At 43.0% G+C, this 15412-nt stretch overlaps 1 protein-coding gene and 1 long non-coding RNA gene across 5 annotated transcripts; both read right to left on the bottom strand.

Moving 5' to 3' along the window:
- Positions 1–191: 191 nt before the first annotated feature.
- Positions 192–15068, bottom strand: LOC311109848 (LIM and senescent cell antigen-like-containing domain protein 1). The gene is made up of 10 exons (XM_084152853.1): positions 14876–15068; positions 13520–13679; positions 13210–13276; positions 12909–13029; positions 11791–11940; positions 11165–11315; positions 7899–7991; positions 4503–4551; positions 4349–4424; positions 192–1794 (listed from the first exon to the last, which is right to left on the bottom strand). Exons 1-10 carry the CDS (start codon positions 14902–14904, stop codon positions 1680–1682), a joined length of 1011 nt encoding a protein of 336 aa, XP_084008979.1. The 5' UTR covers positions 14905–15068; the 3' UTR covers positions 192–1679.
- LOC311109849 lies at positions 4561–6923 on the bottom strand. 4 transcript variants are annotated; one of them, XR_014610643.1, is made up of 3 exons: positions 6247–6923; positions 5114–6091; positions 4561–5081 (listed from the first exon to the last, which is right to left on the bottom strand). It is a non-coding gene; the product is annotated as an uncharacterized lncRNA (long non-coding RNA). The 4 variants fall into 4 exon arrangements; XR_014610644.1 differs by having other exon boundaries at positions 4561–5607; positions 5640–6091; XR_014610645.1 differs by having other exon boundaries at positions 4561–6091; positions 6247–6288; positions 6499–6923.
- Positions 15069–15412: the final 344 nt, after the last annotated feature.

The following is a 15412-nucleotide window of genomic DNA, read 5'->3' as shown; positions in this document are numbered from 1 at the left end:
GTCAGTCTATGTCATGGAATGAGCAGGTATCCATAATGTTTTGTACGCTCAATGTAGTCTGATGTTTGACTGGGTGGTACCGCTTCCCTCTGCAGTGTTCTGTGGGAATGAGCTAGCGATGATCAGTTTTCACCATTAGTTTGGGTGGATTCTTTTTTTACTACGTAACGTTTGTTTATTGATAGACAGGCTCTGAAACGACTACGTGTTTATTAAATTGTCTTATATAACTAGATTTATTGTCAACAAATTCATAAAGCATCTTCCATTATTTATCTTTATGCAAAAATACCTCCTTTAGCAAAGTGTTAATCAAACCCAACTATTAGTATGTTTAAGACCTTTATATACGTATGTTTATCATATGTATTTATCTTCTTCAACTTAAGAAAATGTGCTCCATGAAACACTAACTTGTTTATACATGATAGAAACTCACAGTGATGTAACAAAATGGAGTAGTGGTCTAAGACATGTAATCTACATTCCTTTCAACTCTCCCCCTCTGAAACGGCTGGGAGTAATATTCAAACAAACCTCTGACATTTTATTACAAGCAAATGTTAGGATACATGATATACCAGACTCATAGGCTCCACATTCTGATACATGGCTAGAATTCTCATTCTTACACAGAAGTGAGGAATATTCTTTTCACCTCTGATTAAGGCAGTTGCAGTAAGTCTAAGAGTGGGTCACATCCCAGCATATTGGACAATCACATGCATATTATCTGACACACGGAGTATACCAAACATCAGGAATACCTTCCTAATATTGAGTTAAAAATCCTTCTTTAACCAGTCTCCTCCCCTTCATCTACTGATTGAAGTGGATTTAACAAGTGACCTCAATAAGGGATCATAGCTTTCACCTGATCAGTTGTTAATGTTTTGTATACTCAGTGTATATTCATACCCAAGGCACATGACAAAAGCTATTTTAAGTGTATTCGAAGCACCTTCTCATCTCTTTAAGACAGTGTGTAAGTATTTTGTTAGATGTCATGGCGGCTTAGGTTATAAACCCTATATAAGGCTGTTAATGTGGTCGGCTCGTGACCAATCCAAATTTCATGTCCCCAGTGAGTTCTCATTGAGGTATGTATCTCTGGGTCCTGATAGGACCATTTCAGACATGTTTGGCTTTTGAAAAGTATGCCATAGTTAAGACATAATACACAAAACAAAAAAAACACACATAAAAGTATCTAAATATTCTGAACGCATTTTTTTTTTGTCCATGCTTTCATAGGTCATTGTCAGGCAGTACGAGGTTCTATATTATTTGAATAAGACTCTGGACAGCTAGAAAACAGCTCCACATGCAAAAGCCACTTGCATTGCACAAAAATAAACAATTAAAAAGTGAGACAAAATATTTCAACACGTTATACTGAGTACCTGAGGATGTCAAATACTAAAATGCTGGTACAAACAGACAGGAGTCTAATCTGACACATTTATACGATTAATTTGACTAATTTTGGCGCTTGTTAGGGTTAATATTAGGTTTCAGCGTTGCTCGTAGGGTTAGAAACCTCCGGTAACTTTCCTAAAATCCCAGGTTTCTAGAAGCCCAAATGGAACATCCGGAAAGCCAGGAAATTTGGGGAAAGTTACTGGAATTTTGTAACCCTGGTTGTTGGGTTGAGTGTCGCCCCCTTGGTACTCGGAGGTCTACTTGCGTCCGACGGTCTCAGCCAGTTTCTTCAGTCTCTTCTTCAGCTCCAGAGGAAACTTCTCGTAACATTTCTTACACACAGGCTTCATGTCAAACTCCACAAACTTGTTCCTGTCAACAGAGGACAGGAGAGACACAGAGTCAGTATTTTGTTTTAAGTGCCATTTTGAGTTGCATTGTGTGTATGAAATGTGCTTTACAAATAAATGTATTATCATTCATTATTACTGTCATGAACAGCAGCACGTTACACTATGATCACACAACTAGCATGAAGGATAGAAACACAGGCAGTTGGATTGAAGTGGCACCAACACTAAATATTAGATTTTTAAGGCAAATTACAAATTACATATGCAAGATGACACATTACACTCTTACTGCTTTGATCACAATGGCTGCTTCCCAAATGGCACCCTATTCCCTTTATAGTGCACTACTTTTGACCAGGACCCATAGGGTGCCATTTGGGACGCATACAATGTCACATAACAGAAGAACAATGACAGAACAGAACACATCAAGCAAACTGGAGGGGAAATATAACAATAACAAAGACAATAAAAGGAAAAGCTCAATGAAGAGTGAACAGGAAGTGGAATTACTAACCAATGGAGGGAAACAAGAGAGAGGAGGATAGTGAGGATGACAGGAAGTGGAATTACTAACCAATGGAGGGAAACGAGAGAGAGGAGGATAGTGAAGATGACAGGAAGTGGTATTACTAACCAATGGAGGGAAATGAGAGAGAGGAGGATAGTGAAGCTGACAGGAAATGGAATTACCAACCAATGGAGGGAAATGAGAGAGAGGAGGATAGTGAAGATGACAGGAAGTGGAATTACTAACCAATGGAGGGGAACGAGAGAGAGGAGGATAGTGAAGCTGACAGGAAGTGGTATTACTAACCAATGGAGGGAAACGAGAGAGAGGAGGATAGTGAAGGTACCAGGAAGTGGTATTACTAACCAATGGAGGGAAACGAGAGAGAGGAGGATAGTGAAGGTGACATGAAGTGGAATTACTAACCAAGAGGGAAATGAGAGAGAGGAGGATAGTAATTCCACTTCCTGTCATCTTCACTAACCAATGGAGGGGAACGAGAGAGAGGAGGATAGTGAAGCTGACAGGAAGTGGAATTACTAACCAATGGAGGGAAACGAGAGAGAGGAGGATAGTGAAGCTGACAGGAAGTGGAATTACTAACCAATGGAGGGAAACGAGAGAGAGGAGGATAGTGAAGCTGACAGGAAGTGGAATTACTAACCAATGGAGGGAAACGAGAGAGAGGAGGATAGTGAAGCTGACAGGAAGTGGAATTACTAACCAATGGAGGGAAACGAGAGAGAGGAGGATAGTGAAGTTGACAGGAAGTGGAATTACTAACCAATGGAGGGAAACGAGAGAGAGGAGGATAGTGAAGCTGACAGGAAGTGGAATTACTAACCAATGGAGGGAAACGAGAGAGAGGAGGATAGTGAAGCTGACAGGAAGTGGAATTACTAACCAATGGAGGGAAACGAGAGAGAGGAGGATAGTGAAGCTGACAGGAAGTGGAATTACTAACCAATGGAGGGAAACGAGAGAGAGGAGGATAGTGAAGTTGACAGGAAGTGGAATTACTAACCAATGGAGGGAAACGAGAGAGAGGAGGATAGTGAAGCTGACAGGAAGTGGAATTACTAACCAATGGAGGGAAACGAGAGAGAGGAGGATAGTGAAGCTGACAGGAAGTGGAATTACTAACCAATGGAGGGAAACGAGAGAGAGGAGGATAGTGAAGCTGACAGGAAGTGGAATTACTAACCAATGGAGGGAAACGAGAGAGAGGAGGATAGTGAAGCTGAGGAAGAGGACTGGAAAGGTCTACAGACAGATAACAGGTTTCTTTTTGCGGTCTTTTGAGGCATCCCTCTCGCGACGGGCCAGTCTGCGTTTCAGCTCCTCAGGCATCCGCTCGTAACAGTGCTTACAAACAGGCTTCAGATCTACCTCTACAAACTTGTCTCTGTTACACCACAGGGAGAGGGGGAGAGGAGGAGTGGAGAGAGGGAGAGGAGAAGTGGAGAGAGGAGAGGGGGAGAGGAGGGGTGGAGAGAGGAGAGGAGAGGAGAAAGGAGAGGAGGAGCGGAGAGAGGAGAGGAGAATGGAGAGGGGGAGCGGAGAAAGGAGAGGAAAGGAGAGGAGGAGAGGAGAAAGGAGAGGAGAAAGGAGAGGAGAAGAGGAGAAAGGAGAGGAGCGGAGAGAGGAGGAGAGGAGAAAGGAGGAGAGGAGAGGAAGAGGAGAGAAGGGGGGAGAGGAGAGGAGAGAAGGGAGGAGAGGAGAGGAGAGGAGAAAAAGAGGATGGAAAAAGCACAGGGTGGAGAAGTTAAGTCAGGAGACTGTAGTGAAATAAGAGGAAAAACAGATTGTGTACAATGGGAGGAAGGTTAGAAAACACAGATTGTGTCCAATAGGAGGAAGGTTAGAGAACACACAGATTGTGTCCAATAGGAGGAAGGTTAGAGAACACAGACTGTGTCCCTATGGCACCCTACTACACTTTATAGGGAATAGGGTGTCATTTGGGACGCACCCAGATTGAGAGGACAGCAGGACAACGACAGACAGGGAAGAGCCCAGTATAATACTACTCCTATATAATAATAATGTAATAATAACATACTTGAGGGTGAGCTTGGTGTTGCAGGTGGCACAGGAGAAACAGTTGACACACCATGCTTTGTTCAGGGCTGACACCACTACGAGAGGAAGAGGAACTCCATTATGGCTTTAGATCATTCTAAAACAATTCATCAATTACAATAGTTTATGCTTACCGTCTCCTTCAATCACTCTGTTGCAGTGGTAGCATACATCACCAAAGAGCTAGAGGGTTGAGACAGCGGCAGAGATTAGCTTTTCATTCACCAAACAGCACTTGATTTAACCGTTATCAAACTTTACATTTCAGTCAATTCCAGCCAGAACAACATGCAATAACTCTAGAACTCAGCAACCCTATCGCATGAAAGGTTGTGGACACAAGCCCTATGGGTCCTGGTCAAAAGTAGTGCACTACATAGGGAATAGTGTGCCATTTTGGACACAGCACATAGGTTTACCTTGTTGTAGTGGGTCTCACAGTCAGATCATAGTTTTATTACCTGGTTGTAGTGGGTCTCACAGTCAGATCATAGTTTTATTACCTGGTTGTAGTGGGTCTCGCAGTCAGATCATAGCTTTATTACCTGGTTGTAGTGGGTCTCTCAGTCAGATCATAGTTTTATTACCTGGTTGTAGTGGGTCTCGCAGTCAGATCATAGCTTTATTACCTGGTTGTAGTGGGTCTCTCAGTCAGATCATAGTTTTATTACCTGGTTGTAGTGGGTCTCACAGTCAGATCATAGTTGTATTACCTGGTCTCACAGTCAGATCATAGTTTTATTACCTGGTTGTAGTGGGTCTCACAGTCAGATCATAGTTTTATTAACTGGTTGTAGTGGGTCTCACAGTCAGATCATAGTTTTATTACCTGGTTGTAGTGGGTCTCACAGTCAGATCATAGTTTTATTACCTGGTTGTAGTGGGTCTCACAGTCAGATCATAGTTGTATTACCTGGTCTCACAGTCAGATCATAGTTTTATTACCTGGTTGTAGTGGGTCTCACAGTCAGATCATAGTTTTATTACCTGGTTGTAGTGGGTCTCACAGTCAGATCATAGTTTTATTACCTGGTTGTAGTGGTTCTCACAGTCAAATCATAGCTTTATTACCTGGTTGTAGTGGGTCTCACAGTCAGATCATAATTGTATTACCTGGTTGTAGTGGGTCTCACAGTCAGATCATAGCTTTATTACCTGGTTGTAGTGGGTCTCTCAGTCAGATCATAGTTTTATTACCTGGTTGTAGTGGGTCTCACAGTCAGATCATAGTTGTATTACCTGGTCTCACAGTCAGATCATAGTTTTATTACCTGGTTGTAGTGGGTCTCACAGTCAGATCATAGTTTTATTAACTGGTTGTAGTGGGTCTCACAGTCAGATCATAGTTTTATTACCTGGTTGTAGTGGGTCTCACAGTCAGATCATAGTTTTATTACCTGGTTGTAGTGGGTCTCGCAGTCAGATCATAGCTTTATTACCTGGTTGTAGTGGGTCTCTCAGTCAGATCATAGTTTTATTACCTGGTTGTAGTGGGTCTCACAGTCAGATCATAGTTGTATTACCTGGTCTCACAGTCAGATCATAGTTTTATTACCTGGTTGTAGTGGGTCTCACAGTCAGATCATAGTTTTATTACCTGGTTGTAGTGGTTCTCACAGTCAGATCATAGCTTTATTACCTGGTTGTAGTGGGTCTCACAGTCAGATCATAATTGTATTACCTGGTTGTAGTGGGTCTCACAGTCAGATCATAGCTTTATTACCTGGTTGTAGTGGGTCTCTCAGTCAGATCATAGTTTTATTATTTGGTCTCACAGTCAGATCATAGCTTTATCTGGTTGTAGTAGGTCTCAATGTCAGATCATAGCTTTATTATATGGTTGTAGTGGGTCTCACAGTCAGATCATAGTTTTATTACCTGGTTGTAGTGGGTCTCACAGTCAGATCATAGTTTTATTACCTGGTTGTAGTGGGTCTCGCAGTCAGATCATAGCTTTATTACCTGGTTGTAGTGGGTCTCTCAGTCAGATCATAGTTTTATTACCTGGTTGTAGTGGGTCTCGCAGTCAGATCATAGCTTTATTACCTGGTTGTAGTGGGTCTCTCAGTCAGATCATAGTTTTATTACCTGGTTGTAGTGGGTCTCACAGTCAGATCATAGTTGTATTACCTGGTCTCACAGTCAGATCATAGTTTTATTACCTGGTTGTAGTGGGTCTCACAGTCAGATCATAGTTTTATTAACTGGTTGTAGTGGGTCTCACAGTCAGATCATAGTTTTATTACCTGGTTGTAGTGGGTCTCACAGTCAGATCATAGTTTTATTACCTGGTTGTAGTGGGTCTCACAGTCAGATCATAGTTGTATTACCTGGTCTCACAGTCAGATCATAGTTTTATTACCTGGTTGTAGTGGGTCTCACAGTCAGATCATAGTTTTATTACCTGGTTGTAGTGGGTCTCACAGTCAGATCATAGTTTTATTACCTGGTTGTAGTGGTTCTCACAGTCAAATCATAGCTTTATTACCTGGTTGTAGTGGGTCTCACAGTCAGATCATAATTGTATTACCTGGTTGTAGTGGGTCTCACAGTCAGATCATAGCTTTATTACCTGGTTGTAGTGGGTCTCTCAGTCAGATCGTAGTTTTATTACTTGGTCTCACAGTCAGATCATAGCTTTATCTGGTTGTAGTAGGTCTCAATGTCAGATCATAGCTTTATTATATGGTTGTAGTGGGTCTCAGTCAGATCATAGTTGTATTACCTGGTTGTAGTGGGTCTCGCAGTCAGATCATAGCTTTATTACCTGGGTGTAGTGGGTCTCTCAGTCAGATCATAGTTTTATTACCTGGTTGTAGTGGGTCTCACAGTCAGATCATAGTTGTATTACCTGGTCTCACAGTCAGATCATAGTTTTATTACCTGGTTGTAGTGGGTCTCACAGTCAGATCATAGTTTTATTAACTGGTTGTAGTGGGTCTCACAGTCAGATCATAGTTTTATTACCTGGTTGTAGTGGGTCTCGCAGTCAGATCATAGCTTTATTACCTGGTTGTAGTGGGTCTCTCAGTCAGATCATAGTTTTATTACCTGGTTGTAGTGGGTCTCACAGTCAGATCATAGTTGTATTACCTGGTCTCACAGTCAGATCATAGTTTTATTACCTGGTTGTAGTGGGTCTCACAGTCAGATCATAGTTTTATTACCTGGTTGTAGTGGGTCTCGCAGTCAGATCATAGTTTTATTACCTGGTTGTAGTGGGTCTCACAGTCAGATCATAATTGTATTACCTGGTTGTAGTGGGTCTCAGTCAGATCATAGCTTTATTACCTGGTTGTAGTGGGTCTCTCAGTCAGATCATAGTTTTATTACTTGGTCTCACAGTCAGATCATAGCTTTATCTGGTTGTAGTAGGTCTCAATGTCAGATCATAGCTTTATTATATGGTTGTAGTGGGTCTCACAGTCAGATCATAGTTTTATTACCTGGTTGTAGTGGGTCTCACAGTCAGATCATAGTTTTATTACCTGGTTGTAGTTGGTCTCAATGTCAGATCATAGCTTTATTACCTGGTTGTAGTGGGTCTCACAGTAGGCCAGACCCTTCCTCTCATAGTGGCGGTGTCCAAGGAACGGCTTCTCACACTTAGCACACACAAAATGCTGCAAACACAGGCAACATCACATGTTAGCATGGCTAATGGCTAACTGTAGTCACTTGGAAGTAGCACCCCAAGTTAGCATGGCTAATAGCTAACTCTACTCACAGGCAAACAGCAGTTAAGTTAGCTAACTTGGCTAACTCTAGTCAACTGCCATCAGGGCACGTATTCACAAAGGGTATCAGAGTAGGAGTGCTGATCTAGGATCAGGTGATCCACCTGTCCATGGAATGTTATTCATTATGATCTTAAAAAGGTCATGAACAGTCAAAATCATGTTTTTCATGAAATTAGATGATATTTGGATGAAACCAGATCAAAGTATGATGACCTTAGTATGAAAAATGACTGTTGCTTCTACATTGATAAAGTATGATAATAAAGTTACTGGTCCCCTCCTCCATTTCAAACACTTGGATTCATTATTAAGGGGATAGGGTGACATCACCCAAACTCATTTTAATACACCAATGGTAACATGACATTCTCTTACCTAATTTAAATAAGTACCGCCTTGTAACCAACATCAGAGAAGGCGTGTTTGCGGAGGGGCGTGGTTTATATCGCTAGATAGCTACACTACTGGTGCCAAAATTTGACTGTAGGGTGTCAGCAAATATAATTAAACGTTTACCCTATTCATCTATCGCAAAGACACCTCTAGGTTTCCCCATTCATCTGTGTCTGGTGTTAGCTAGTTACTGGTTAGCTAGGTCTTCATCTGTCTGGTGTTAGCTAGTTCCTGGCTAGCTAGGTCTTCATCTGTCTGGTGTTAGCTAGTTCCTGGCTAGCTAGGTCTTCATCTGTCTGGTGTTAGCTAGTTACTGGTTAGCTAGGTCTTCATCTGTCTGGTGTTAGCTAGTTCCTGGCTAGCTAGGTCTTCATCTGTGTCTGGTGTTAGCTAGTTCCTGGCTAGCTAGGTCTTCATCTGTCTGGTGTTAGCTAGTTCCTGGCTAGCTAGGTCTTCATCTGTCTGGTGTTAGCTAGTTCCTGGCTAGCTAGGTCTTCATCTGTGTCTGGTGTTAGCTAGTTCCTGGCTAGCTAGGTCTTCATCTGTGTCTGGTGTTTGCTAGTTACTGGTTAGCTAGGTCTTCATCTGTCTGGTGTTAGCTAGTTCCTGGCTAGCTAGGTCTTCATCTGTGTCTGGTGTTAGCTAGTTCCTGGCTAGCTAGGTCTTCATCTGTGTCTGGTGTTAGCTAGTTACTGGTTAGCTAGGTCTTCATCTGTGTCTGGTGTTAGCTAGTTCCTGGCTAGCTAGGTCTTCATCTGTCTGGTGTTAGCTAGTTCCTGGCTAGCTAGGTCTTCATCTGTGTCTGGTGTTTGCTAGTTACTGGTTAGCTAGGTCTTCATCTGTGTCTGGTGTTTGCTAGTTACTGGTTAGCTAGGTCTTCATCTGTGTCTGGTGTTTGCTAGTTACTGGTTAGCTAGGTCTTCATCTGTGTCTGGTGTTTGCTAGTTACTGGTTAGCTAGGTCTTCATCTGTGTCTGGTGTTTGCTAGTTACTGGTTAGCTAGGTCTTCATCTGTCTGGTGTTAGCTGGTTCCTGGCTAGCTAGGTCTTCATCTGTGTCTGGTGTTTGCTAGTTACTGGTTAGCTAGGTCTTCATCTGTGTCTGGTGTTTGCTAGTTACTGGTTAGCTAGGTCTTCATCTGTGTCTGGTGTTTGCTAGTTACTGGTTAGCTAGGTCTTCATCTGTGTCTGGTGTTTGCTAGTTACTGGCAAGCTAGGTCTTCAGCCAGCATGGAACAAAAAGACTGGGGGAAGGGTCGTTCAAAACTCTGACGCAGCTGTCATGCCAACACATCCATCTGCTGTGAACCGCATCACAAGACACATGCCAAACTTTGCTGCAACACTGCATCCAAGTTGCTTGACATAGGGGTTTCAAAGAGCTGTCAGTCAAGGTGAGCTCATGAATATAAGCTCCCCGCCCACTCAGCCTGTCTTTTCAAACTTCCTGGTAGTTAGCCATTAGAGAAAAAGTAATTTCTCACATTTCTCACATTTCTATGCAAAACGAATATTATGGGTGATATTTTCGTCACTCAAAAGGCTATTTTACATGGGAATTAGAATGACTGTCCGGGACCTTTAAAGGCTAAACTGATCCTAGATCAGCACTCCTACTCAGAGCTTTATGAATCCAGCCGGCCCAGGTACCTCAATGGGGCTTGGTCAGAAAGATGCATGGCACACACAGCAGCCATTCAGGACAGGCAGAGGAACAGTGACATCTAGTGGAGAGAATGTCAACAGCAGGCAGGCCAGGCGCTGTAGACTACTTGTAGTGTATTTAAAATCAGCACTGTAAAGTTGTGAGAGATTGCAATATTGTGCATGTGTTTGGGCACCCACACCCATGTATTTCTGGGTAAGAAGAAGCTATCTATGAACGTGGTAATGGTATGCCTCTTGTCTCTATTGACATATGATGGGTGTACGTGGCTGAAGAGTGTCGCTGTGTAGCTAGCTATGCAATGTAACTTTCCTGCAGTTTCTATGTGTGGGAGGAGAACACAATGCCCTCCGTTCTCCTTACATGTGTCCCAAATGGCACCCTATTCCCTACATAGTGCACTAATTCTGACCAGAACACTATGGGCTCTGGTCAAAGGTAGTGCACTACATAGGGACTACAGCCATCTGGGATGTAACCCCCTTCTCACCATGTCAAAGTGCCACTCGCAGTAGGCATAGCCCTTACATTCATAGTAGGGATGGCCCTGGAAAGATCGCTCACATACACTACACACAAAGTGCTGGGAGAGGAGGAGGAAGAGGGGGGAGGAGGAAGAGGAGGAATGAGGAAGAGGGGGAGGAGGAAGGGGGGAGGAAGAGGGGAGGAAGAGGAGGAAGAGGCGGACAGAGGAAGAGGAAGAAGATGAGGAAGAGGAGAGGAAGAGGAGGAGGAAGAGGGGTAAAAGAAGCCACAAAGATGAGGAAGTAGAGAAAAATAAAGTATGAAGGAATGTGTTGGAAGGAAAAGAAACATGTCACAGGATGGAGAGGAGAGAGAGTTACTCACAGTCCAATCAAACACACACTATCTGAACATGTAACATATCATTTCTTTGTAAAAGCCTACTCAACAAACGTCTGACTAAACCATTACATTGGAGTCCAAATATGTATAAAATCCCACTAGAGCCCATCATGTAATTTACAAACACACACCTCGACGTGCCACTGCTTTCCCATGGCGTTGACCACGCGTCCCTCAATGGGCCTCCTGCAGGCGCCACAGATCGGCACCCCCATCTTATCATGGCAGGGCAGACAGTACAGCTCTCCCTTCAACTCCCTGGCATCTGCTGTCAGCTCCTTACTACAGGGAGAGAGGAGGGACAAACATTACTACAGCTCCTTACTACAGGGAGAGAGGAGGGACAAACATTACTACAGCTCCTTACTACAGGGAGAGAGGAGGGACAAACATTACTACAGCTCCTTCCTACAGGGAGAGAGGAGGGACAAACATTACTACAGCTCCTTACTACAGGGAGAGAGGAGGGACAAACATTACTACAGCTCCTTACTACAGGGAGAGAGGAGGGACAAACATTACTACAGCTCCTTACTACAGGGAGAGAGGAGGGACAAACATTATACACCATTACATTACAGAGGAACCAACACACACACACACAAACTCCAGCAATTCTGAGTGCTTTTCAAGCACGGTAAATGGTAACATATTATACACTCTTGCTTTTTATTATTCCAAATACTGACTGAACCACATAATTGGATCAGGAACATATTATGTTAAATATCAGGAGGGAGCTGTGAAGCGTACTGACCCACAGTTGTTGCAGTTGAAGTGGTCGGGGTGGTAGGGGTCGTTCTTAAAGATGAGGGGGCTATCCTCGATGATGGCATGGCATTTCTGACAGATGTACTTCCCCAGACCTCTAGCCTTCTCACGGTTATGGCAGGGCCGACACAGGTGCCTGGGTAGGGACAAAGCAGAATGGTGTCATCCTATGTATGTACAGTGCCTTCGCAAAGTATTCAGACCCCTTTACTTTTTCCACATTTGTTACGTTACAGCCTTGTTTTTTCCCCCTCATCAATCTACACACAATACCCCATAATGACAAAGCAAAAACAGGTTTGTAGAAATGTTTGCTAATTTATAAAATAAAAACTGAAATATTCAGACCCTTTACTCAGTACTTTGATGAAGCACCTTTGGCAGCGATTACAGCCGTGAGTGGGACCTTATATAGACAGGTGTGTGCCTTTCCAAATCATGTCCAATCAATTGAATTTACCACAGGTGGACTCCAATCAAGTTGTAGAAACATCTAAAGGATGATCAATGGAAACAGGATGCACCTGAGCTCAATTTCGAGTCTCATAGCAAAGGGTCTGAATACTTATGTAAATAAGGTATTTCTGTTTTTTTATTTGTAATAAACTTGCAAAAATGTATAAAAACCTGTTTTGGCTTTGTCATTATGAGGTATTGTGTGTAGATTGATGAGGACATCCATTTTAGAATAAGGCTGTAACGTAACAACATGTGGAAAAAGTCCAGGGGTGTAATAAGAAGGGGAAAGGGTGTGAACAGTAGAAGTCGCTCCTATGCTTTATTTACAGGCCTGGGGGAAACTACGCCCCATTTCTGATTCTCTGCTTTTGCATATTTTAGATTCTGAATGTTATCAGATCTTCAACCAAAACCTAATATTAGATAAAGGGAACCTGAGTTTACAAATAACAAAAATATAGAAAATCAGAAAGGGGGCAAATACTTTTTCACAGCACTGTATGTACAAACATACTTATGTGAGTATTTATTTGTATTTCTTGTGATTGGTTAAATATTCACCTACCATGGTATAATGTGCAGTGTGATTGGTTGACTACTCACCTGCTCCTGTATAATGTGCAGTGTGATTGGCTGGGGACTCACCTGCCAGCGTTCTTGACGAAGCCGACGTCAGCGAGCACAGCCTGGCAGATATCACAGCAGAAACACTCAGGATGCCAGCTGTTGTTCATGGCCTTGATCACACGGCCAATGATGAACTCCCCTGAGAACACACACCCACACCAATACAACATGAAAACACACCCACACCAATACAACATGAAAACACACCCACACCAATACAACATGAAAACACACCAATACAACATGAGAACACACACATTCACACACACACACACAGGGGATTTACATGGAGATTCTGTGTGTGTGTGTACGTACTCACCACACTGGTGGCAGCAGGGAGCGAAGAGCATCTGGAAGTCATGTTCACAGTATTTCCTGCCTTCAAACTGTCAGGGAGAAAATGAGGACATTTTTACCAGGATACTCACACAGTAAACCCAAACATTGATCAGTTTGACATTTGATTAGCGGCAACTTTCCAAAAAATGTCCCAGTTTTCCCGAAATCCTGGAGGGAATAAGCCGGAAATCCAGAATCCTCCAACCAGGATTTTTGGAAAAACCTGGGAATTTGGGGGGAAATTACAGGATATTTTGCAACCCTACATTTTATGCCCTGTGTTAGTCTACCTCATAGAAGAGCCCCTCAGGGAACTGCTGGAAGCACTGTGCGCAGACGAAGCAGCCCTCGTGGTACAGCTCCCCGTTGCTGTTGACGATCTTCTCTGCCGGGGCGAAGCCGCTCTTACAGCGCTCGCAGGACGCGTTTGCCAGGGCGTTCGCCATGTTGCTATGGTGACAAAAAAGAAAGTATGACGATCAGAACAGACGACAAACTCCACAATTATTTGCAGTTGTTCTGTTGATCACTTTTTGACACCCCAATCCCCATGAAGTTAACCCAGATCTGTTTGTGTTCTTGCCAACTCAATTGATTGCAGTCATTGGCATGATAGCACCAAGAGACTGGTACTCTGGCTATCACACAGCCGCATATTCTCCTGAAGTCGGCTTGAAAAGGCCAATGCAATGTGAACGAAATCCAAAGTTAAAGTTATTCCAATGCAGAACTGCTGGGCTGTTGTAAATCCACCTTGTGTGTTTTTCCAGTAACAATATTGGCAAAGGTCCACTATATGTTCCTCTCTACTACAGGTCAGTGTTTTACAGAGTGGGGTACGTCCCAAATTGCACTCTATTCCCTATATAGTGCAGTACTTTTAAACACAGCCCAATGGGTCCTGGTCAAAACTAGTACACTACATATGGGAATAGGGTGCCATTTGGGACATAAACTGGTCCTTACTCACACACCACTGCTGTCACCATGGAGACACTGTGATGAGACACACAGACTCTCTGCGGTTGCTCAGGGTCTGTCTCCTAATTTGGTCATCTGAGAGCAGTCAGACAACATAGAGCATAGCTGTCTGATGGTATTCAGTGTTGGTTTATCATTTAACAGATCAGAGACACGTACTGTGTCTGTGTCGCCTCAACACTCATTTGGCTTATTCCTATACCCCAAATCAAGTGCCAATAAATTACAACATGGTCTACAAATAGATCGTGTGTAATGATCCAAATAATCACTAGTCTAATCACACTTGTTGAAATCTGAAAACAGATGGAATATTTAGACCTAAAAGTTGAAGAGAAACTAACCAAATAAGAGGCTAACGTTCCCTAGCTAGAGAGAAAAACGGAGTTTGAAGTAGGTAGTTAGCTAGCTAGTTCCCAACACACACGTCCACTGATTAACGTTACTAGGCTACTGTAGCAGTCAGATTAGCAAGCTAACTAGTTAGTTCACTTTATTTAAAAGCAATATACCGTTTCAAGGCCATCATAAAAAGTTGCTAGAGGTGTTACACTTTGCCACATACAGTGCACCAAACAAATTAGCTAACGTTAGCTGCCAGGCTAGCTATTAGCATGGTAGCCTGCTGTGAATTCGAGTGATCTTACTTGGGTCCAAAATCTTACCTGCCCGTCATTTCTACGACTCCCAGCATCACCTCTCAACACCACAGTTTCGGAAACCTATCGACTTTTTCCCGGGGTCTTGAAATGGGACCAGTACTGGTAATGGATTGATCCGAGAGGCGACTGCTAGCCAACTAGCTATTTTTTTCCTCCAGAATCTTGGTGGAGCCACCCTTTCCAAAAGAAGAGGAACGAAATAGCGCCCTCTAACGGCTATTACATTAATAGCTCTTCTGTTGCACTGACTGCAGTGTCCTGGTCCTACCGTTCTTCTAAAACAGGGCTGGGCAACATACCCCTGGCCCGTGGGAGGTTTGAGTAAAAATCTAAATGTTTTGGTGGGGGTGGTATTATTATTATTATTATTATTAAACACTCCAGGCCACTCGTGAACATCTAAAAGTAGATAGAGACTGAATTTTTCTGAATTTTGAAATTGTGATGTGGCCCTTGAGACAAAATTATTGCCCACCCCTGTACTAGACCCCTAACAAGCTGTTCCAATAATTTGAAGATGCATCACACCTCTGCAATGAT

Source organism: Coregonus lavaretus (genome assembly GCF_964263955.1).
Source record: "Coregonus lavaretus genome assembly, chromosome: 35".
NCBI classification, from domain to species: domain Eukaryota; kingdom Metazoa; phylum Chordata; class Actinopteri; order Salmoniformes; family Salmonidae; genus Coregonus; species Coregonus lavaretus.
The sequence above is the reverse complement of the archived record's forward strand: the minus strand, read 5'-3'. Positions and strand labels throughout refer to the sequence as shown.

Coding starts and splice junctions, on each gene's coding strand:
- LOC311109848 (XM_084152853.1), bottom strand. CDS start 14,904: ATGCTGGGAGTCGTAGAAATGACGGGCAG. Junction 13,680..14,875: donor GTCGTAGAAATGACGGGCAG/GTAAGATTTTGG, acceptor TTGTCACCATAG/CAACATGGCGAACGCCCTGG. Junction 13,030..13,209: donor TCCCTGCTGCCACCAGTGTG/GTGAGTACGTAC, acceptor GTGTGTTCTCAG/GGGAGTTCATCATTGGCCGT.